This window comes from Brugia malayi (genome assembly GCF_000002995.4).
Source record: "Brugia malayi strain FR3 genome assembly, contig: Bm_v4_Chr2_contig_001, whole genome shotgun sequence".
In the NCBI taxonomy this organism is placed as follows: Eukaryota; Metazoa; Nematoda; class Chromadorea; order Rhabditida; family Onchocercidae; genus Brugia; species Brugia malayi.
This window is the reverse complement of record NW_025062476.1, coordinates 10347855-10372986: the sequence shown is the minus strand read 5'-3', so window position 1 is coordinate 10372986 and position 25132 is coordinate 10347855. Positions and strand designations below refer to the sequence as shown.

At 28.9% G+C, this 25132-nt stretch overlaps 5 protein-coding genes across 5 annotated transcripts; 2 read left to right on the top strand and 3 right to left on the bottom strand.

Annotated features, from left to right (window-relative positions):
• Positions 1-48: 48 nt before the first annotated feature.
• On the top strand, positions 49-2123 carry Bma-rab-21 (ras-related protein Rab-21, putative; the record flags this gene model as incomplete). Its single annotated transcript, XM_043079152.1, has 6 exons — positions 49-102; positions 607-702; positions 828-968; positions 1278-1396; positions 1491-1579; positions 1984-2123. The coding sequence occupies 6 exons, from the start codon at positions 49-51 to the stop codon at positions 2121-2123; spliced, it is 639 nt and encodes a 212-aa protein (XP_042935086.1).
• Positions 2124-6576: 4453 nt separating this feature from the next.
• Positions 6577-10527, bottom strand: Bm7617 (Uncharacterized protein; the record flags this gene model as incomplete). Its single annotated transcript, XM_043079151.1, has 11 exons — positions 6577-6741; positions 6854-7067; positions 7333-7535; positions 7856-7952; positions 8064-8278; positions 8409-8567; positions 8865-8967; positions 9327-9439; positions 9654-9777; positions 10089-10240; positions 10495-10527. 11 exons carry the CDS (start codon positions 10525-10527, stop codon positions 6577-6579), a joined length of 1578 nt encoding a protein of 525 aa, XP_042935085.1.
• Positions 10528-16538: 6011 nt separating this feature from the next.
• Positions 16539-18577, top strand: Bm11073 (Uncharacterized protein; the record flags this gene model as incomplete). The annotated part of the gene is made up of 5 exons (XM_043079150.1): positions 16539-16676; positions 16978-17029; positions 17176-17251; positions 17418-18037; positions 18384-18577. 5 exons carry the CDS (start codon positions 16539-16541, stop codon positions 18575-18577), a joined length of 1080 nt encoding a protein of 359 aa, XP_042935084.1.
• An 834-nt stretch (positions 18578-19411) lies between these two features.
• Positions 19412-21697, bottom strand: Bm2374 (GH07367p, putative; the record flags this gene model as incomplete). The annotated part of the gene is made up of 7 exons (XM_001902370.2): positions 19412-19573; positions 20021-20151; positions 20371-20449; positions 20657-20784; positions 21091-21159; positions 21406-21499; positions 21674-21697. The coding sequence occupies 7 exons, from the start codon at positions 21695-21697 to the stop codon at positions 19412-19414; spliced, it is 687 nt and encodes a 228-aa protein (XP_001902405.2).
• Positions 21698-22822: 1125 nt separating this feature from the next.
• Positions 22823-24211, bottom strand: Bma-mtq-2 (methylase family protein; the record flags this gene model as incomplete). Its single annotated transcript, XM_001902369.1, has 4 exons — positions 22823-23056; positions 23376-23498; positions 23810-23944; positions 24104-24211. 4 exons carry the CDS (start codon positions 24209-24211, stop codon positions 22823-22825), a joined length of 600 nt encoding a protein of 199 aa, XP_001902404.1.
• Between the last annotated feature and the right edge of the window lie 921 nt (positions 24212-25132).

Sequence of the window (25132 nt, the reverse complement as noted above, 5' to 3'; positions counted from 1 at the left end):
TCAGGTTATAGTTTGGTTACTTACTTAACAAGTGGGTTATTTCCTGAAATGGAAACGGTACCCAGTACTTCGATAACGAGCAGTTCATTGTTCAATTTTAAGGTATCTGTTTTGGAGTTAATAAACTTTAAATCATTGGAGTATAAGAGAAGCACAGTCAATGTATACTTCTGAAATGGTGTGCCAGTTGGACAGGTCACGATCTCACATGAGTTTCTTGAGAAGAGAAACAGATCTGCCGTACAAGGTTTTCCCTAGTATGACTGTTGATTGCGGGCGGTCGAGGCTTGATGGGGAAAATAGTGATATTTCGCAGCGTGTCTGGAATTAATTCCTGGTTGTGTTGCAGGCATTAGGTCACTGCTGCTTTCTTCTGGTTTTATGTTATTTGGATTGAATTTTATAGAAAAGAATGAATTTTTTGCTAATTAATGCAAACGAACATGACTCAAGAATCACTTTTTGGCTTCAAGAGTGTATTAGTGAGAAAATTATAAATCATGGAACCAACACTTTGCTTATATTGTAGAAAATGAAGTTATTTACTAAACAGATGTTAAGTTTCCGAAATACATTTCGGGGAAGGTCTAAGCAGTTTCGTTTTAGATCGTATTACTGGGGGAAGGTGCTGTGGGCAAAACTTCATTGATGTTACGCTATGTGGAAAACAAATTCAGCCCACAACACGTATCAACATTGCAGGTATTTTTACGCACTGAGTATGCGTATTTTATTTAGTTGATTGATGAAAGTATAAAGGAATCTCAAAAAATGAATTGGATTGACTTTGTTATACTTGTAAAATTATTTCATTCTTGAACTTTTAGGCTTCATTTTTGAGCAAAAAACTTCATGTTGATGGTCAAACAGTGGTTTTGAATATATGGGATACAGCCGGACAGGAAAAATTCCATGCACTTGGTCCTATATATTACAGAGACAGTCATGGTGCTCTTTTGATTTACGATGTCACGGATAGCCATTCCTTTGAAAAGGCACGTGAGTGGGCGCAACTGGAACTTTTATTTTTTTTTTCTGAAACACCGATTATCTTTGAAATATGTAACTCGGATTACCGATATCTTTATTAGCAAGTGTAAAGCTGACCAGTAAGTCTTTTTTAGAATACTAATATACAGTTAGAGCCGTCTTTTAGCTTATTGCTATTTACTATGCTGTTATTAGGAGAGTGTATAAATCTCATACTGCTGAAATTGATAGTGTTTTTATTACTATTTTGATAAGGATTATATATTCATACTTGTTCAGGTTTTTAGGTAAAAATGTGGGTAAAGGAACTGAAACGCATGTTAGGTGATGACGTTTATTTAATGATTATTGGGAATAAAATGGATTTAGAACGAAATCGAAATGTTAATACTGATGAAGCTATCGGGTTCGACTTTTTTCTAAATTTGATTTTTTTTCCACACAATGATTCTTCATGATTTTTAGTAGAAAACTGAAAAATTTTTTGCTGAAACTTTTAGATATGCGAAGTCGATTGGTGCGAAATATTTTGAAACTTCAGCTAAAGATAACATCGGTGTAACACAAGTTTTTGATTACCTCGTAAAAGGTATATGTGTAACAAAAACAATTTGTGTTTGTTAATTTTACTGAATGAACGACATTATTATCTTGTCCACCTTTTAATGAAAGATTTAGTTTGGGGTGTGCCAAGTTTTTTTTGTTATATATTATATATAACTATACTATATGTATATATTATAACTATATATAACTATACTACTATACTGTATGATATTTTTTTTTTATCCTGCATTAGTACGTTCTACGGAGTATTTTACTAACAAGTTCCCAAAATGAAAAGATCAAAGGCTGCTTGATTTAAAATTTTTGTTATAGTTGATTTATTACTGAAGTTGGTTAATAGTTTCATGGTTTTCTAATAATGGTTTTAACAAATATAAATTTAAAAGAATTTGTAACCAGCTTATAACTTCTCTGGGATTTTTAAAGGTTTGGTCGAAAGAGCGCAACATTCGAAGTTCCAAGGCATAGATATAACTTCCTCCTCACATTATGGTGCATCGCGAAGAAATGATTTACTGATTATTGATGACCCACCTCCAGTCAAGAAGTCTTGCTGTTTTGGCTGATAATCCTCAGTAGGCAACTAGTTCTGTTATTAGGCTTAAGTTATTTCTACTTTTGACAAGACATTGCATGTAAAAATGTACATTGTATGAATGTCGTTTTCAGGTATTAGTTTGTTGACACTGTAAAATTAATCAGTAGTACAATAACGAATTGCCCAAAATTGAGAACTAAGTCAAGGACAATAGTTGAAATTTTTTTGTTTGAAGATAAGTCAAGAACTACAATGAATTGAAAATTTTCAAAATTTTATTGTCTCTTGCTTTATTTAAATCCATTTTAACAACTTCAAAGGTTGTATGGGATATAAAAAGGTGTTTTCTTTTTCTTTTTTTTTTTTTTCTTTTTTTGAAAGAAGATTGTTATTAGCACACAGCGGGTATCACTGAAGCGGTTATTTAGGTTATTCAGTGAAAAACCAGTGTTTGCTGAAACACTGAAGTTTTATTTGTCTGTGATAGCGGTTGGGGTCATATATTAGACTTTCAACACTAACGTGTTCTGTATTAGAATTCTTCACATATTTGAATTGTTTAATAGCAGTTTAGTCCGATTATTGTTTTTTCTTTTTCCGGATTAATTCCATATTGATGTTATGTAACTTTTTCCTTGGAAAAGGATTATAATTATTAGTCTATTATTCGAAAGTTTCCAGATATTTTGCAATTAGTAATTGGAATGTGATCGTGTAATAAAGCTGGCTCTGATTTGTTTTTCTTTTTTTTTTTCTTTTCTTTTCTTTCTTTTCTTTTTTTATGTATGTGTTTTTTTTCTTTTTTTTTGTGTATTTGTTTTTTTTTTTTTATTCTTTTTTTGTGTATGTGTGCAGTAACATCACTTCCATCTTAAATAGTTATTTCCTGTATCGAAACGTCCTATAATTTATTTTTTTTCGAGTTGTTGAAAACTATTTAAATTCCAAAAAAAAAAAAATTACAAAATGTGAGATGTTAGAAATTTGATTTTCATCATTTCAGTAGAAAAGTTTTACTTGTTCTAAGAAGTGATGGAGAGAGGACAGAGGGAGGATTAAGATAAAATGGAGGACAAAGACTGAATGGTAGAGTGATTGCACCATATACGGCAGTTAACAGCATTAAATTTTCTCGAGAAATAATTGGAGTTTATTGTATCATAATCGTCTTTCCTCGTTGTAGTTCTAACCGGTACTATTAGAGTATAGCAATCAATCTAATCGATGACATTACGCTAAAATCAGGGATTCAAATGTTGTTGCAAGAGATTCCGGATTTCCCAGAAATTAAGACTTCAGAATTAAATTGAGAAAATTGTAAACGATGGAAACGGTTATAACACTATTTGAGGAAGTACGGAACCACGTTTCAACTCTTACTCGATGAAATACAAATCTGGATCTAACTCCGTTATACCAAAAATCGACAATAGAAGTATTATGCCAGCAATATGAAATAAGGGCAAGAATCATCAAGGGGAAATTGATGCGCCTCGAAAAAATCAACGACAAGTGGTAGAAACATTCAACTAATCCCGCGTCGCAGAAGAAGAAAGGAGAGAAATATAAAGAAATGGCAAATGATGATAAAGTTATTTTAAACTGATCAACATAGGTAAAAAAACTAATCAATATAAGGACGATATCGACTTAGCTCTTAAACGCTTAACATGAAATAAGGAACCCAGTCTAACTGAATGTCGTCCAGTAGTAAATTAGCCTCAAACTTGGGTAATTAAACCAGACAAAATCAACATTAACGCAAAAATCAACATTATAACAACGCGCAATGCATAAATATAATGAAGAATTAATACGATCACTAAAATACCCCCAAAAAACCACCCAAGTACGTAGAATGAACAATAGTTAATAGGTAAGGTTGATTAGTTCATATGCAGAAATTCATATGTAAGTTCATAGTTAATAGGTAAGTTCAAAGGTTGATTAGTTCATATGCAGAAATTCATATGTAAGTTCATAGTTAATAGGTAAGTTCAAAGGTTGATTAGTTCATATGCAGAAATTCATATGTAAGTTCATAGTTAATAGGTAAGTTCAAAGGTTGATTAGTTCATATGCAGAACTAAGCTGACAACCCGAAAATCAGCGGAAAAATTTGTATAAATGTAAACAAAGATTGGTAACAAAATTAGTTTTTTGTTGTATGAGAAAAGAGGAATGAAATACAATTAGTGGAATTAAATTTATAATAAAAATCTATTATTGAATCATCTTTATTATGATTTATTATTTATAGCATATCTGATAGTAGATAATCTGATAACAATGGTACGAAAAGTTATCATTTTTTAATTAGGAAATCTAAAAGCATTTCCAAAAAAGAAAGAAAAACAAATTATTCTAGGATAATTTATTAATTATAGAATTCATTGATAGTTTGAATTTAATAATTTAAATATAATACAACAAAAGCATAACATACCATCGTTTGCTATCACCGCTAATAATACCAGATGCGAAAATGCAATGAGACTTATCATTATCATTTCTTCACTATCAATGCATTTATTTCATTCGTTAAATTAATTAGTTCGACCACTTATCTATCTCATTCAACCTTCTCCTTCCACTGTTCTTCATTCATTTACCGCCCATAACTTCGTCTCTTTTTAATTATCGCTCCTTTATCCGTTCATCGTTCATTCATTATTATTTTTTTCTTCTTTCAATAGGAAGAAGAAGAAATTCATTAAATGATAAAAAAAACGAAAGAAAAAAAAAAACTAATTTTGAATTAATATTTCATAGCAAAATATTTTGACTTGAACTATTTGATTAAATTTTTATTAATTCAGAGAAATTCATTTGTTGAACTAATTTCATCATTTAATTCCTTTTCTGCAGAAAAAGAAAGCAATAATGGCTCATGTTGTCAATCGATTTGTTTTTGATTTATTCAATCATTCAAATGATCAGGTATTTCAGATCAACTAATCTATTGTATAATGAGTCATATAATATGTAATTAAAAGTTACCCTATAATATAATAAATAATGTGAGAATAAAGAATAAAATCAAAATTAAGGAGAGCAAAAGACTAATGTAATTGAAAATTCATCCAAAATATCAAATTAATGATTGATAATAATATATTAAATAGTTATACAGAAGCGAGAGAGAGAGAGCGAGAGGGAGAGGTGGTGTTTCACCATAGTTGTTTAATTAGATTTCAATCCTATAATTCTTTCCATTAAATAATACAAATATATTTGTTGGAAATTGAATATATAAAAAATGAAGAATATTTGTAATTTCCTAATAAATTTTGTTTTGGAATGAATTATAAAAATGCATTTTTTTATTGTCTCATTTAGCATATCTTTCCTTCTTCAAAAGCACTTTGAAAGTTTGAAAGCAGAAAAAAGTTTCATAAGTTAGAGGAAGGGATATTTTGAAAAGAAAATTTAGCAAAAAATTATTAGCAAAAAGCATTTTTCAATTACTTCAAATATTTAAACATTATTTTCTCTATGTAAGAAACACATTGAAACAGAAATGTATGGTATTATAAATTCTAAATTTCTAAAGTAGAGCAAGAAATATTGCTTAAATAATAAGTCGTACTAATCACCACAAAATTCCCAGAAATGTTAGAATTACAAATTAAAATTAAAATAATTCTGTGAAAATTCACTTCAACAAAATTGACACTTGTAAAGTGACAAAAAAATTATGGGAAAGTGGAAATATATGAAAAAAAGAATGAATAAGTATTTGCGAGTTATAAAAATTGAAGAAAATAACCATCTACGTCTGATGACAGAGTGATCTAAATTTGAGATGAGGAAGTATGTTTGCAGTTTCATTTATAATATCCTTCTTGTCCAGCAATGGTAATAAGGGTAGAAGCATCAAAGGGAAGCTTTCAACCATTAATGCAATAATCATCGTCTAAAGCAGATAATTCATATCGATGAAACGATGTCACATTTTATTGTTTTCAAATTATATCTCTTAAAATGTTTGCATTTTCAATCTTAAAAAGAAGAGATGAAGATAATAGATACATGCACTATAAAATCTACTATATTTCAATTTAGTTCAATTTTAATTTAAATTCGAATCAACTTGATTTAGTGAAATTTGATCCATTTTATTTCAGTTCAATTTACTTTAAAGATTAATTTTGGAAACTTTTAATGAAAACTTTTGTATTCTACGTGGGTTACATCATTTGTTTTTTGCTTTCTTTTTATTCATTTATGTGACTGTTACTTATCTAATGTATGGCACTTTTGGCTCACACTTCACATATTTTAGACAAATCACATTTACACAAAAATTAACGAACAACTGCAAATAACAAATATCTTTAGAACATAAATGAAATAAAAGAAACGAAAGAAACATGTGAGAAATGAGAAGTTAGCGCAATATAATAACATCCTTTCCACTTATCTCTGTCAAAATGCACAACAAGAAGGTTACGAGTAAACATAATTTGAAATTGTTTCATTCAACAGCCACTATTTCTACTTGATCCTTGATCTTCGACACCAATTTGTCTCTTATAGGAAAGTTCTTTGCTAGTTGATTGCGATAATGAATTCAAGCGAGATGTCAACGAATTTGCTGATCGTCGTAATCTTTTATAAAATGGTGCACACATTTTCAACGCTGCCTGCAATAATCATTAATCACTGATTGAGTAACATTTGAGTATCAAGTGCTACAAGAAATACTTCACTGTTCCTTCTTCCATTCCATATTAACTAACTAAAATGTTTGAATACCTCATACGGCGGAGGTGCTTCATCGATAGGTCTCATCGGTTCGATCAAAGGATATCGATCATCCATCGGTTCTTCACTTATTGTATTATAGCCAGGTGAACGCCATGCTGTCGACAGACCAGCAATACTTGCTGATCGTGGAGAACCGGTTAGTGTTCGTGGTAACGCTGATGGCGGAGTAGTTACCATCAGTGGGTCTGATCGACCAGTTACTCTAAAATCCGGAAATTCAGTTTCACTAAAAAGTAAATGGTTCATCTATGAAAATTTGAAATTAAGTTGACTTAAATAAACCTAATATCTTATATTTAAGTAAGCAATGGTGCTAAGGTAAAATCCCTAACTTTTTCAGTTAAGTTGAACTTTCCGGAAAAATATAGATTTTTTTTTAATTTCAACTCCTTTAATTAAATCTTATAAAGGAATTTATACTGTAATAGAATCAATCACTAATGATAAAGCACTAAACAAAGACTTACTTATTGAACATCAAACTCAAAGAGCGACTTTGGAAAGAAATACGGTCTCCAAAATTGCGCCCGATTGATGATCGCCTGGACTCATTTCGCCAGAAGCGCTTTGGTGAATTTCGAACGGTACCGTAATTCACAATAGAAACATCCTCACCGCATGTTGTTGCAACACGATTCCGATTCCGGAAATGACCATTTGGAAGGACATGCTATAAAATAGAGTATAGTGAATTCAGATTTTTTAGATTAGTGTTTAATTTAAGCTTGTATCTGTTTTATGGCATCATACATGTTCATTGATTTCATTAATTAGTTTTTTTAATTATGAATAATTTCATCTGAAAACAAAAAAAAAGAAAAAATCGATTCATTAATTTTGTTGTTCCATTTACATAATCATATCAGTAATGAATCTGAGAAGAAGCGATGATTTTAGATTTTAGTTACAAATTTTATTTCTATGTGCAGCCTTATAATAACTAGCCTGATTGGCTGGTTCCATAAGCATAGCTTCACTATAACTTGGCACAACAAGGTAACTATCATGTTGCATTATTGATGTAAGTTCATGACTATCAACTGTTGATCCATGAGTTAACATACCAGTATAATTCACACTTGATGGACTAAAATTAAAATTTTAATAGATTTTTGATAGCAAGGAAGAATAAATGAATGGGAATGAAACAAACACATTAATTTTATCATTTTTTTTCTTTTTTTTTAAAACAACTTACCTTAAATAATTCGTACCGAACAATTTAGAAATCTGGTAGTTAACATGAGCGGTTCGTAGATCACAAATAAGTCTTAGTGGCCAGCTAAGTAAAACGATGCTAGAAATCCAAAAGGCGGTTGAGGTTAGATACCAAGGACGCTTGTTGGATTGTGATGAATACACAATTAATGATTCAATAAATTGTATTCCAGCAAAATCGAGACCTTCGCGTACCTAAATTTCAAATTCCATAATAAATCTTCCCTTTGTTTGCTGAACATTCAATGATTATCATCTCCTATCACTTAGTTATCATTATTATTTCGTCTCATCACCTAATTATTTCAACTAAAATTTTAACTACTTCCATATAATCATCACGGATTTCATTTTCGATAAAAAAGCGTGAACGTTGATCTTCGAATTCATTAGCTGCTTGCATGCATGCAAATATGAATCCTTTACTGATATTGATCCTAGTGATTGGATAACGCTCCAAATCAATTAGCGATTTCGATATATCCTGAAGAAATATCGATTCCTTAATGGAAAAAAGCATTGCATGCGACATATTCGACAACATTATACTTTATAAAAACTATGAAATTTCTGATTATTCTTCCGCGAACTTTTCTAAATAACACAATAATTTAACTTATCATTCATTTTTGTTTTGCATGCTCATCATATCAGTTAAAGTAGTGGATTGCACATTATCATATTAAACTCAATACTTACTATTAAAGTTTCAAATAGGCAGTAGCATCCATTCCTCAATTCTTTAAAAATCAAAAATTCAGATTTTAATTTAAAAAGATACCTTAACACCACATGCATCATATATGAAAACACTGCCAGCAGCGTGTGAATTGACCCGCTCATAAAAAGTTTGCAATGCTGAGATGGCATCGCCATTTCTATACCTTCAATTTTATAACTTACTTTATAAGTTAATTTCATAATTCCAAAGAAATTTTTGAGATTCCGAAGTTTAGAATGTTTAAAAAAACAAGAAATATTAACAATTTTAACAAATCATCGTAATGTATATGTATTTATATATACTTGACATTGACAATAATAGGAAATAAAATTCAATACTTAATTCTGTACTTTCCTTTTCTATATGATGGGATTTAAGACATTTGAGAATTAAGAAATCAAATTAGCTATGTTTATAATTTTCTTACCACTTGGAATTTCGATTTATAATTTAAATTTAAAAGTTGTACTAATCTTCTTTTCCAATGATATAAAAACAAAAAAAGTTTTAATAGTATACCTGGTAACTTGTCTTGCTCGCCTTACATAATGATAGCAAATACTTCTCCACCAAACTATTGGTGGAGCACTTCGCATCTTCTCAATGTATTCCATCGCTTCAATATGACTAACCTAAATTTAACCAAACTTATGAAGTATTGTATTAATTTTGCTTGCAATTAAGATTCAAATTTAAAATTTTCAAAAAAATTTTAAGCCAGTTAGCAAGACGAATAAATTAAATATTTTATTAACCAATATAGAGAATTTTCATTTCCAATTTTCTGATGAATATAAACCTTTTCTTAATTTCCTCTTACAAGAAACGGACTAATTTACATATCACCTTTTTAATTTTATTAATTTTAGCACGATTATGCCAGCACTCCATAATATAAGCAATGTATAACATGATGCCAAATGCTAATGGTATAAAATTATATCCCTGAGAACATGGCCCATATGAATACCTGTAATTTTAATAGACTATTTAGCATAAAGGATAATCTCTGTTTTATTACTTTATATATATATATCAAATAGCTTTTGAAAAAGCTACAAATAATTTAAACAATATTGTTTGTACTATAATGAAAATGTATTGATTCACAAGCTAGCATAATTAGCGCTATAATTTTTTTATTTTTGAATTCTTTAATTTAAAAAATAATAAAAAAAAATGTTCGAAAAATTCAACTGAGACAATGTTTAGACATATTTACTATGTGGTATCTTTTACACTTATCTGATATTACGTGAAGTACGTAACAATTAAGCTTACTTTGAAATAGTTTGAACAGAATATACATAATAAGTCAGATGGCACCACAAGCCATAACTGATACAGAGATGGACCAGCAATGTTGTCAATAAACATTTCCAATGAAATTTATGACGAAATGCTTTCCACAGTGTTTGTGGTCGTGGCTTTTGCTAAGGAGAAAAAAAAGAAACTTCAATTCATTAAAGTTAATAGAAATTTCAAATTTATTGATTGATGTTTCTGTAGAAGAAAACTAAAACATTAATTGTTTGAATGAAAAGAAATTCAAACAATGAATGTCGCAAAAATTTTGACAAAACGAAACTGAAATTTTATTTCTCTCAATTTGCAATATTCTTCCATTGCGAGAGACAATATTATTAACTAACTTTTCAGGTATTCACAAATTGTTAAAAGATCTAACCACGGGATTTTCGATGTCAACTGCGTATGTCATTATTATTTGACAGCAATAACGACACAACAATAAATTTATACATAACTGTAAATTAATAATATGTATAAATTTTTCATCAAATAAATAATTGAACTGTTTTAAGTGCATCTAAACTTTCTTTTATTACGCTAAAAAGAAAAAAAAACAAATGTAAACTGCGTGTTTTAATGCAATTTACAACAAAATGTCGTTTAAATTTATTCAAAAAAAATGAAAATTAAATTAAAGAAACAAAATCTAGTTATATAAGTATTTTGCTTACATTTAATTATCAGAGAAGTCCTTCGATAATTCCATAATTGCATAATCGTAGTTATTTATATCATTTATGTCACCAATCATTCGATCGATCAAAATTAAACTTCTCTTACTGATTTATTGGAATACATCCTTTAATCTTATCTTGCTCAATCACAAGAAGTTGTTTTATCAAACAAAACTGAAACTGTTATGTGTAAGCTTAAGATGACATACTCGAATTTTTCTGAAAGAAAAAAGTTTCTTATTTTAGATTTAACGAATTTATGAATGTTATTAGTAATGTTAAGTGATTACAACCTCCAATTATCAAAATTTTGAATGGAATATTCCAATAATTATGATTATTGACATTACTAATGAATGAGTAAATGCTAGTTTGTTCGGGTGGAATGGAAAAAAAAAGAGCTTTCAATTGAAATTGCTGATTTTCGATGAGATTTGTGAAAATTGAAGACGAATGCAAGGATGGCCAGATGATCAGTCGGAAAAAAAAGATAGAAAGGAAGAGGAAGGAGTAGAAGGGTTCTCAATTTGGCCTTTTTTTCGTCATTCAAAACATAAAAAGAGATTGAATTTGTAATTATTGTGTTGCTAGGATGTTAAACATGAAAGGGCGCAAGTTGCTTCTTCTTTTCCTCAACAATAATCAATCACTTTTTCTTTTTTTTAATGGAATAAAAGTATTCAGAAGCTTTAAAATTATTGAAATCCTTGCATTGCATGTCAATAACCCTATAATGGGTCTTTTTCTTTTTTTTTTCTTCCAAAATTTTCGACGTTTACTAACAGAATGCTAAATAATATTTGCTTCTAATATTTTCAGTAAATGCGATTTACTATTGCAATTTCGAAATTATAAAAGAAAGTAAAGATTTAACTAATACTTTGCTAAATTAGATATTATAAATTATATTTTATTTTAGGCTTCATCACATTCGGACCAAATTAATAGCGATGAGAACACAGAACAAAGATCAAATCACAATTGCGGAAATAAGAAGATACTACTTTTCACAATGAAAATTTAGCAAATTTATAAATTTTTTGTATAATTTATAAATCATCAAAAATTGTATCGTTTTTATTCATGAATGAAAAAATTTTAAAGAAGTTTTAAAGTTAAAAAAGTTTTGAAGAAGTTAGGAAGCAAGAAAAAAGAAAGATAAAAGTTAGAAAATGAATGTATTTCTTTTTTTACAATAAATCCACTATAATTGGAATTAAATCACACTTCACGTGCTCAAACGTAAAACGATCACTAAGTTAACGATACTATATTAAATTATATGTTAAAATGACGCAGAATTTTTCCTAATTATTGTTGGGAAAATTTTTGGATTATTTTTTGAAATTTTTCAAAGATATCAATTTTTTTACTGATAATAATTGACTCATTGAATTATCGATTATTTTATACGAAGAGGTAATAACATCACACTATTATAGAACAGAATATGAAATATTTGAATTTTAAAAGTGACAAAATATGCATTAGTACCAAAATTTGCATTGAATGATAAGGATTCAATTTACTAATTCTTTTCTTAAAATAAAAATCACTGTGTTCAAAAGTATAAAAAAATAAATTTAAACAATATGTGATAAGAGTGATAAAGATTTAATTAAAACACATTGATTGGGATTTTCTGCTTATTCAAACATTGCTTAATTTTAAATTTACAATTTTAACTTTTCCCATCAATAGTAATTTGATTTGTTATTTTGTTTGCTTTATGCTTTTCAAACAATCGTTAGTGATTTTTTTCAAAAAAATTTTCAAAGTTGTCTTTGATAATTTTCTTAAGAATAATCAAAATAATGGCCAAAAATTTTAATGATAATAACTTCAACAAATATTTTAAATAATATTTTTAAATAATTAAAATTTTCTTTTGGAAAAATTTATTATTCTAGGTGAAATAGCAGCATGCTTAATTATAAGCTTGATTAGGGAATATATTTGCGATTAAATGCAATCAAAGTTTTATTTAACATAAAAAAATTTATGACACATTATATTGGCCATAAATCATCATAATTGGTTTCACTTTGAACTAAAATTTGTATGCCTAACGGCAAAAGATTGCTTATTTTGATTTTTCAAGATTAGTTGGCAAACTTTGATTTACTACAATTAGTATGTAAAAATTATATACTTTAAGTGAAATGATAAGCTAAACGATCACACTGAAATCATTTTATCACTGAGTGCTACTAGTGAGCTATTTTAAGATTTATTATTAGTTTTGATTAGATTTTAAAATAAATGAAGCCGGAATGGGTATAAAAAAATAATTCATCAATTTACTTCTATGAATCATTTTAATTTTAAAGTTTGTGATGAAATAAAAATTAGCGTAATCATGATGAATAGATTTAAATTTGGTTTAGATATGATTGAAAAGCATTTTCTCTCCTTTTAGAGCGCTTTTTTTTTTTTGCAGATTTCAAAGTTCAAAAGAAAGCTTTAAAATTTCAATGAAATTTATAAAAGAAAAAAGTCTCTTATCGTTTTCTTTTCTTTTCAAAAGAAGATGAGAATTGCTGAAATTATTAGCGATGACAAAGATGAACAAAAATTAATGATGTCATAAATTTATAATTTATGATGAGATCAATTTTAGAAAATTCTTTCAGAATAAAAAAAATGAAACAAGAAGTGAACGAAACTTTGTTTTTTGTTTCAAAATTCTATTAAAAAATCGAAAATTTTCAATAAATTTTAAAAATTTGAGAAGAAATTTATTAGAAGAGGAAAAAGAAAACAATAAACTGTTATCAGGCAAATAAAGAAAATGACAAAAATGAAATTAACATAATAATATTAAAAGAAATGCGCAACATTTTTCTAAAGCACAATTTCATCCTTTTCTAATCAGCAACTATTCACTTCAAAACGAATATCCGTACAGCATTCCGGAGAATGGGATGCAATAGATAGAAAACTGGATGAATGGCTCTCAAAGATGAAAAATAAAAATGTAGTAAACATTTTGAAAATATTTTATAGTTTTTATTCTACCGCTTACTTTCTTACATTCATAGATATTGTCTTCAGATAAGCATTACGATGAGCTGAAAAAGTTTTATGAAAATAGCCAACAATGTTTGATAGACAAAATCAGAAAGTTTTTAAGGCTTCTGTCCCTAGTGATTTCATTCCTCATTCGTTACACCGTTTCATATCCTAGCCATAGCAAATATCCATCGCATCATTTATCAAATGGCTTTTGTTGTCTTCCACAATCATTCCTTCCCTTTGCTTTCTCTTCATTTCACTTCAATTTTATCATCGTTTCAAAATTCTCTTCTCGTATTCATTCACTTAAAATTCCTACTTAATCTTCTCAATGAATGACAAAACGAAAAAAAAAAAAAGAAAACAAACAAGAAAACAAAAAGGAAAGAAAAAAAAAGGCAGAAATGAATGAAAATGTCATGAATATAACATATGAATTTGAGAATTTATGAGAATTTTAAAAATTCTCATAAATTCAAAAATTTGATGTTTTCAAGTAAAGAATTTTCTGCTAAAATGAAGGAAAATTTTTTCTATTCAAGTAAACAATCAGCACTTTTTTTTTAAATTCATATTTACGTTGTTTTGAAGATTAAGAAATTGATGTAATTTCAAAATTTTGTTTGTTTCATAATTAGTAACACAATCAGCTATAAATAATGCTTTACGTGTTTTGAAATTTTCCAAAACTTTTCTTGAAGATTATGGAAGCTTTCGTTGACCCATGTTGTTGTCTTATTGTTGATTGAAAGACGATTTTAATGTCTACCAGTTTTTGAGTACATAAATTATTGATTTCATATTCTCTTGAGAACACTTTAAAAAGCTGCTAAAATTTCCAATACATTTACACAAAAATATTGGTTACTTAAATACAAAGCTATGTTTACTTTTCATCCATTTTGAAACATTTTAAAAATTAATCATTGTACATTTGCAAATGCATCTATTGAACACTGCGAAAAAATTCGATCAGTAATATCATTCTTACTTTATTATTAAATGAAATTTACTGTTAGCATCCAATTTCTCTTTTGAAAAATAATTCGCTTCACAATGTAAACTGTTTAAATAAAAATGAAAATAAACAAAAACAATCGTTGCTAAAATTTCAGTAAATTTTTTAAGTTTAAGAAAATTTTATTCTTTCCTTTTTATAAATTTATCAAATTTTAAAATGAAATTTAAAAGCCTTTTATATGATTTTGAATTCGGTTTTTTACAAATGATTAAATCGATTATTATTGAATATTGAAGAGAGCTATCAAATAGTTATCAAATAATCAAAGTAAGTGAAATTAATTGCAATTTATCTATGTTTGAGTGTTTTTAGAAACAGAAACAAACAAAATTTGAGCATTTATAAAATTTTTGGCCAAGTTATTGATTAAAAAATAGCAATTAATCATACGGACATTTGCACTTTTCCACTAGGGAAAACAAAATCGAAGAAGATTTAGTATGATGTATACAAGAGTTGATAATTGCTATCAGATTATTCTCGAAATTAGAAGACCGGAAGAGTTTAATTCCAACAATAAATATTAATCTTACTTAAAAGAAGCTTATTTTTTGATAACCAACAAATTTATGGAATAACCTTTGGGGAATTTATTATCGTAAATATCATTGTAACGCAGTTCTTTGTTTGTAAATTTTGACCCGTTGAAGTCTGATAGCATCGACAAACAGTGATATTTCTGATATATAATAACAGCTAAATGAAGTTGAACTGATTTCAAAGTGATAACAGTGATAAAATGATAAGGAGCGCTGTTCCTTTGATGAATATTCATTTGTAAGTGTAAACTTTCATTGCTTTTATATTTTTTTGATTGCTTATATTAGAAATAATGCTATTTACTATAATATTTAAAACTTTTTTTTCATAAACTCTTGTCAAACTTATCAATTTATCAAATCATTCGTTTTGCTGTGAGAAACTCAATTATCAAAAAATACTTAAAATATCAAATTGTTTCTGTACAATATTAATTTCAAAAAAATCTTTCAACTACGATCCTACCATGAATTTCTCCTATCCCTTTTTTCGTTTAAAATTTCAATTTAATTTTGATATTAAAAGCAAGGAAGAAATATAATGTAAATAAACCGCAGTATTCCAACCTAATTTATTTTTAAAATTTAAAAGCTCAATAAATAAGTAAATTTACTACCTCTGAACATTTTGATTCTCTAAAAAGCAATCGATAAAACAATCAAGAATTGATCATTTTTGATATATACATTGATCAACCCTCAAATGAATATTATAGCATTTTCGATATTATCTTAGTTTACAAAATCATTTACAAATAAATAATTATATGTTACTTTCAAATTTCAGATTAATAAAACCTTTAACATTTAATTTAAATATGATAAATTTTAATGCAAAAACTGCGAACAATAGCTAAGTGATGTTGATTAATATCGAATTTTTTTATTTTTTTGGATCAGTTTTTAGATCGATTTTTTTAGATCAGAATTTCTTAGATCAGTTTTATTGAAATCAGTACAGTGACTAGATAAATTGTAAAACAAAAAGAAATGATCAAAACAATGGACAAGAAAGCTTATCCAATTTTCACGAAATTTTATGAGTAAAAGTTACAGCTAATCATTTTGTTAAATTCCATATCTTAGAGATATGATAGATTGCTATGAACCAATGATAATCCATTGAAGATATTTGGAAATAGAATAGGTCCAAGGTCATCATCCATTAACGATGATCATTTTGTTGATCTTATCATGCACATATAACGACCGATTCATTTGTGATAAACTCAGATCACCATTCTTCTGCATGTTGTTCATCTGTTTTACAGTCCTATCATTTCTTTTCATACAGGCTAATGCTTCTCAAGTAACAATTCAGTTCTTTAAATTTGAAATTTAAATAAGAAGCATTTTTTAAAATATATTCTTATCTAATTAATTAATAATAAAAGTTCATCTTATTAATTAAGCAAGTTTTATGCCATACAAAATAAAAGTAATTTTCTTTTTTTTATAAAGCTATGTTGTAAAATGGTGCAAAAATTATATAGTCATGTAAGGGAATAAATTTTTAAATTATAATAAAATTATGCTAAAATGAGTTAAAATGAATTTGTAAGTACACAAACAAACATTTGAAATTATGCTTGAAAAAGTCACCGTTTTAGGAGAACGAAACGAATTCCATTATAGACAAATCATTAATCGATTTATCAAATGGTAAGTTAAATTTCTTCATTTGCAAATTTCAAATAGTACCTTATTAAGACGTCACTTTAGAATATTTTGAAATTCGCTCAACTATAAATATTGACAAGAAATTTTAAAATTAAAAAAGACAGAAATTGTTTCAACTATTTTTTTAGAAGATTGGAGCAACTGGAGTGAATGTTCAGATTCATGCGGTGGATGTGGCATACAAAACCGTACGCTAATCTTTCCGTATGTTTGTATTACTATTCTCGAAATTTATTTCTAAGGTTAATCTTTCAGAAAATTTCAATAATTTTTGATGAAGAAAATTTACAGATATCATTCACAGATGCAATTTCTTATAACTTTAACATTCTTATAGAAGGAATTTAAATTTTATTATTTGCTCTTTTAGAAATGGTACGCATATTGTACACGTCCGCCACTGTAACCTGAAACCATGTATGGATGAAGAGGAACTGTGCTGTGAACCATTTAAATTCATAAATGAAAAGTGCTTGGTACCGGAAAAAATTCAAAATAAAACAAAAACCGATGATTTAGAAGACCAGAAAAAGGAAGCAGTAGATGCTTGGAGAAGTATTAAAGAAGATGACCAGTCGAAATTTAATAATTCAAAAGATCAAAGGGAGGAAGCGTTACGTGCTTGGGAAAGTATTAAGGAAGATGACAAGTCAAAATTTGACAATTCACAAGATCAAAGAGAGGAAGCAATACTTGCCTGGAAAAATATTAAAGATGACAAGCCCAAATATGATGATTCACAGGATGAAAAAATGGAAGTGTTACGTGCTTGGAAAAGTATTAAAGGAATAGAACTTTCCAGTAATAATAAATTCGGAAATACAAATTCGGAAGAAACTGATACACTTTTCAATATGACCCATAGACTAAACGATACCAAAAATGATGACCTCATTGAGGGCAGTGGAGAAATTGATAATGAAATGGATAGCAAAGCAAATAACACTGAAATTCTTAAATTCGGTATTGAAAATTGGGATGCGCCACACGGTAAGTTCTCTATGCGACACGTATCACTTGACTGTTACATGGAAAAGTACTTAATTTCTCAATTTCATCATGGTAATTGTTTTTCATGTTGTCTTCATTCATCTAAAAATATCACTGAAAATTTTGATAAAGTCCCAAATCATTCCCACTTGTTCGGCAAAAGATGAAACTTCCAATTTATGCCTTTGTAAGATAAGATCGGATTTCAGAAATTTCGTTTTATAGTATTCAACTACTGATGAATTAACACAAAATGAAAAATGACATCACTGAAAAAATTGAAAAATAAAATATCTAGGTGCTATAAGATAATACTATTAAAAAGTATCATTTAATATACTTGCAGATTTAAAAAAGAAAAACAAAAGTGGCAGAAAAGGTCATGATCGGAAGAATTACAAACAACGACAAAGACGTAATCGACAGCACCTGCCACGAACGGTATCAAACCCACAAAATGGTCAAAAATCAGGCAAATCACAAAAAATGTTTGATGAAACATACGAATATGACTACTATGACTACTATTACTATTATTAATTACAAAATGTAAACACTTTTTCCTTGATTTTGAGCATAAATAGGTGATGCAATTTTCCCAGATTCCACTTTAAAATGTTATCAAACTTCACATATTTACAGTAAATCTTCCAGCTATCATTTCAATATCTGAAAAATTGTTTTCATATATACTTTCAATTTTCAATTGCTAAGGAAATATGAAACAAGACATAGAATAACTGCATCTAAAATTAACAATGAAATTTAAATTCGTAAATTGATTGCAAAAGACTAATTGTACATTACTACATCTTCCAATTACGATTGACAAAGAAATTTAGAGGAAAGAAGAGCAAGAAGATATGTCGTCTCTATTGATTATTTAGGATTTTATCTCATTTTTCTTTGAAAAATATTCCTTTCCAAAAAATATACCATTTTATGAAAATTTGATAATATCTGTCTAAATGAAAATCCATCTTTTGTTGTTTTACAGAACAAAAGGTCAATAATCTTTTTGAATTATTGTTGACACAATTAGATCATCGGACAACACTTATATTATAACCCAAATATGCAATATTTTTCGCATCTGATATTGGCTGAAATATTTTACTACATGCATCCAAACATCATACTGATACACTTGAATGCTTCAAGCTTAGTTTATATTCAAACGAGAGTAATATTTTAGCATGCTTAAAATTGCAAATTGATTAGTGTGCTGTGCATATTACTAAACCTATAACTTCTGACAAGTTAACATATAGCCAAGGAAAATAAAGCTAATTTGACTTGAACACTTCCTGCTGCCGTTTCACCACGAAATTTTTATGGTGTGGTATAATAACACATCAGTATCAGTGATTTATTTTAAATGCTATCAACACTTTTGACTATTCCAAAGAATTTATCAATCACCGTCTTATATTTGGACATATTAGGCATCATATGTCCACCTGGATGTTTAACTGCAACAACCATATCTTTGTCGAAAAGTTTCACAAGCTCTGCACTTAGTTCATGAGAGACGACCTGTGTTTTGAAAATCAAGATTATTTTTGAAATCATACACAATTTTAGTTCTAAATCTATAAAACTCCACTTTTAAAAGCTCAACCATCTTCAATCTCACTGAATTTCTCTTTTCTTATATGGAAATTTACTGAATGTGCATGAAATTTACGTGTATATACATTATTCATATAAGTGTAAAAAAAGCTATGATCACACCAAAAACTAAAGTTTAGTGCCTAAAACTATAACATTTCCAGTAATAATATTTTTAAATAATGTGTAATTGCGTTACAACAACCATAAAAATATATCTTTCCATCGTTCGATATCAAGAAATGCCTTCCCTTACATTTGAAAACACAGAAAACATTAACAGAAAATTCTAGATCAAGATGTGAAAGTCACTATAAATTCTCCGAAATATCTGCAAAATCATCTTTCTTGGAGAAAGAGATAAAAACTAACTTTATCAGTTTCGCCGAATACATGAAGGCATGGAAGATTTGGTCGAGCCATCTCGTTCAATCCCTGATGATCAAGATTTCTGCTCGGGAATCCGGATATCAGAATTAGAAATCTAAAATCGATATTCACATCTGAAATCTGATCACTAGATTGAACTTTGAAATAAAAACATAACTAAAAGCAAATAAAGAAAAAAATCTGAAATCCAAACTCCAAGTAAATCTTCGCTTAAAATTGTTGCTGTTGTTTACCACTTGAAATAAACAATTGTTGGAAACCTTTTTACATGTTCAGCAAGTCTATAAAAACACCCAAAAATTAAAACTATGAATAAAAAAGCAAGAATGTACCTCCTTTTTGTTTCAAAGAAGATAATAAGAAAGCTAAGGTTGCACCTTGACTGAAACCAAGTATTCCATCAAAAGGCCCCTAAAATCATCGCTTTTTCCTTTAAGTGAATAAAATATCGCTTTTTTGAAGTAAGAAAAGAAAATTTTGAGGAATAAAACATTAATATAAATGCTTCCCATCCAAACTTGTGGAAACTTCTCTCGATATTAAAAACAAAAATTCGTACTAATTTTAAATCTATTATCTATATAAAACACAAAAAATGAAAAAAAAAAGAAACCTCACTTCCTTCTGAGCAAAGTTGACAACTGCTTGCACAGATTCCTCGAAGCCCTCATGATCTTTCACGTTCCTGGTATGAAAACGTTCCGAGACATACCACCATCCTCGACAATCTATCGGTGCTACACTTGCTACAATCAAAAGTTTGAGAAATGTGACATGTAAAACTCAAAAGAAACTCATTTCATCACACCATAAATAACTTTATACTAAATTAGTCATGGTTTTCAAATAAATTAAATTTTTTGCAGTTGATTTGGAAACAAGCACTTCACGAAATACATTTTTCCTACACTTCAGTAGTTTACGAAATTAGAAATTCCAGTATAAATTTCAAAAATATCCTATAATAAAAAGAAAAAATAAGTGCACCGTAGAAGCTTAAGAATTGCTTTAATTCGTAATCAAAATAGCACAAAATCAATTCCAAGCTTTACCTGATATAGTATCACTTGCAGTTTGTGAAATATGTTCCCATTCAACCTCATGCGGAGCATTCATAAAAACTGAAAAAGAAAAAGATTGATGTTTTAATATTACTCAATAATTATGAAATAAGATAGATACCTCACGCACAGCTCGGCAAAACTCAGTATTCTAACAACTCATGGATCAATTTGCCCAAGGATCAAAGAATCAACGAACTTATATGAATGAAAGACAAATATCAAATAAAAAGACCGTTATATTTTCGGACTATTTGCACAAACACTGAAAAACTTTCCAGTATGATAGAAACACTTAAAGTCTACCGAAATCGGCGTACTTCTTCATGGGGCGCCGGAAGCTGCCTGATTTCTCTCGGAAAACTGCCGCATTTTGTTGGTAACCATGAAGACAAAGAATCTGAAAACTGAGACTTCAAGTAAAATTTTTTTGGAAATTAGAACAAAAAATTTTTTTTCAGAAAATTTTTTTCCAGTTTCAAGATTGGACTTCAAATCAAACTTTAAAATAAAATCTAAAAGAAAATAGGATGAACTATGAAGTTGCAAATTCAATACCTGGAAAGGAACTTACTCTGAATTTCGGCATAGACTCCATTCACTGAAATTCCAAATGAATCTTCAATTTTCTTCTGAAAAGCATGTCGAAATTATAAAAGTCGACGAATACACCTCAAGCACAAGCCTAAAAAGGTACAAATTTACCAGCCAAAATTAAAACCTACCCCATTCCTGAATTTAACACTACTGAAAATGTTAAATCTTATCACCGGGGCATTTTGAATTCCAGTTGATCCGGAAAGGATCTGGATCTGAACTGCTGCGATGCAGTGTACTGCGGACGAAAAAATCTACATGAATTAAATAGCAAAAGAAACCAATGGTAAAGTGCTTTCCAATTCGTTACAAAATTGAAACTGAAATTAACTTCAACATTTTTTTAATAAGAAAACCAAAAAACTGATAACATGTATAATAATAAGAAGCAAATGGAGAAGAATCTGATACTGTGTATAGTTATGGATGTATATAATTAGAAATGAATTGATGATTTAAAATGGCGTTTAATGATGTTTTAAATAATAAAATTAAATAAGCAAAAGTAGTTTTAAAAACAGAGAATTTAAACATCTCGTCGCTGATTAGTAATTTGAGAATGCAGTACTTTAAAAAAAAGAAGTACAAAATAGCAACATTATTTCATCCCACTTCATTCTTTTTATTTTCCTTATCCTCATGGATACTAATACAAGAATGAATGATACATTCGTCATTTTCAAGTATTACATTCTTCCACATTTTATCTGACATAAAATCCAATCCAAGATCAAATCTCTAAATGATAAGAGCTGTAAATAATAGTATCAAATCATATGGCAGGCAGATCCTTAATGCATTACTTCTCAAGATCCTTTGATGCTTAACAAACAGATATTTAGATATATAATTTCCTGTTCCTTTTATCAAATGTTATTATGTGATGCTTGGAATCAGTGCGTTCATATATTATTAATTCTTTATTAATGGCATGATTAATTACTCAGTACAACGATCGAGTCGCAGATGTTTTAGCTTTAGTAATGGATGTAAGGGACATAAAACATTTATCGCTTATTAATCGTTGTGAAAGTCATCCAAGGATTAACGTTTTTTCATTACTGGATATGTAATACCCAGTAATACTAGTTAAATGGAATTTATGAAATGGTAACTATTCCATCTTTTAGTATTTTGATTTTGTAAATTTAAGCACAAAAAGATGTTCAATGCCGCATCTCCTTTCAAGTAGAATTTTGCTGGAAAAAGATGACTGATTACGAGCTAACATGCTGACAATATCATTTGAATGTAGTGCAACAACATAGAAAAAACCACCTGGCGCTAAAATTTCTGACAGATGAGCAAAAAGTCGATCAACAGCATCACGCCCTGTGGGACCACCAGCCCAGCAACGAGCCTGCAAAAGAAACTGCAAATTTTCAGAACAAATAATGAGATAAAAAAGTGGATCCAAGCAAATTTTAGGACGAGATAGCTAAACTGCAAATTTGAAAGTGCTAAAATTAATTCAGGAAACAACCGATTTTACAGAAAGCCACTTGCCACTAAACTAATTCGAAATTATAACTGATTACTAACATAATTAGGACAAGGAAAATAAGAAATTCCTTACGACAGTTTTGCTTGGTGCACAAAAGTAAAGTTAATTTCTAATAATACAAAAAAGAGAAAAATAAGCTTGCAGAGTCCGAAGTAGCCTCATGTTCCGTAGGTACATATGGCGGATTAAAGAGCAACACGTCAACAAGACCATATAATCGGTGATCCAGTGCTGATAACAAATCACACTGAACTGCTTCCACTGCTACATTATTCAGCTGTGCCGTAGCTCGAGTGCACTAAAGAGAGGCTGATTGTTTAAATGAAATTCTTAAAAAAAGTCTGACTAGCATTTTCCATAATTGTCTTTCAAAAAGTAGTCAATTCAAATTTATTAGTACTGATTATAGCCACATCTTAATTTCCCTGAATCATGAAAGCAAGATCCAAAATAAAAAAAAGTATGTGGTTATTTAATCATGGATAGATCTAATACTTCTTTTTGAAAAAACTGAAAATGTTCGAAGGACCAATCAACTTTTAATATGCTGATCGATGATGGTAACGTTTGAAACTTTTGAATTAGATCTTATAAAAAGCAATTTCAAACCTGCAAAGCTTTAAAATTCATGTCTGTTACTAAAGTAAGTACTGGCACACGAAGTAACTGCTGACAAAATACCGAAATAATGCCAGAACCACTCCCAATTTCAACAACTACATTTGGTTCTAACTGTTCCAGAGCCTGAAAAAGAATAACAAAAAGCCTCGTTTCTTCCGGTGATAATTTCATTCTAGCGTAAAAATTCTCCAGCCCTTTATTTTCTGAAAATTCCAATCTGATAAAATAAATTAAGACACCAAAGTTAGTTTTCTTTCGAAACTATTAATAACTCACCCATACCTCTCTATCCTTTTCTAATGCATCCAATAATAGGAAAGTATCCTCAGCTGGTTCATAAACACTGTCTTTCTGCTCATCTGTGATGTGATACAGCGGAGTTGGATGCATTTCGGAAAAACAAGCAGATTTTTAAAAAGAAGAGAAATAGCCACACTCAACAGTTTTTTCTTCGTCTCCCTGAAGTTACCGACTGGATTTTAATTTTTAAAGCACTTCGTACCATCTTTTCAAATTTCTTCAAGTAATTCTGCAACATTGAATCCTGTCACTGTTCAATCAAAAAACTAAACTTCCCCAAAATAATAGGATTATCCAAATATTGTACAACTGATAATACAAAAGAAATTTTACTTTGCTGAAATGTAAATCAAAATCAAATATTATAAACATACAGCAATGAAACAATATGTAAGCAACATAAGTTTAAAGAAATTTAAAAGCTTGATGAAAAATTCCACCAACAAGTTATAGAACCTTAAAGCAAATCTGTCCCACGAGGAAATCTAATCCCGTAACGGGACACTTCATTTAGTATCATTTACTGGATCATATTAATGTTTTTGGTGTAATGCATTTCCGACATTACAGAATGAATATTATCCATTCTTCACAATCACATTTACGAAATAGTGAAATATGACATCGTTTATACATAAAAAGATTTATATGAATCAAAGTCCAAACGGAAGTTAAAACGACTGAAAAGTTTAAACATACTTCGAAGCTACTGACTTAAGTTAAATATTGCATCACAGTTTGAAAATTATGTCATAAAATAGCATGATTCATGTTCTAATAATCACAAAGTTCTACTCAAGAGTATCATTTATTGAATCATATTAATGTTTCTGGTGCGATGCATTTCCGATATTACAGAGTGAATATTATCCATTTTTTCACAATCACATTAACGAATCATGAGACCTGAGAAAAAATTGTTACACTTTCCTAGTTCTAGTTCACTACAGACCATAACGACGCAAAATATTGAGTTCAAACAAACCTATCATTTCTGTCTTTACCACACAA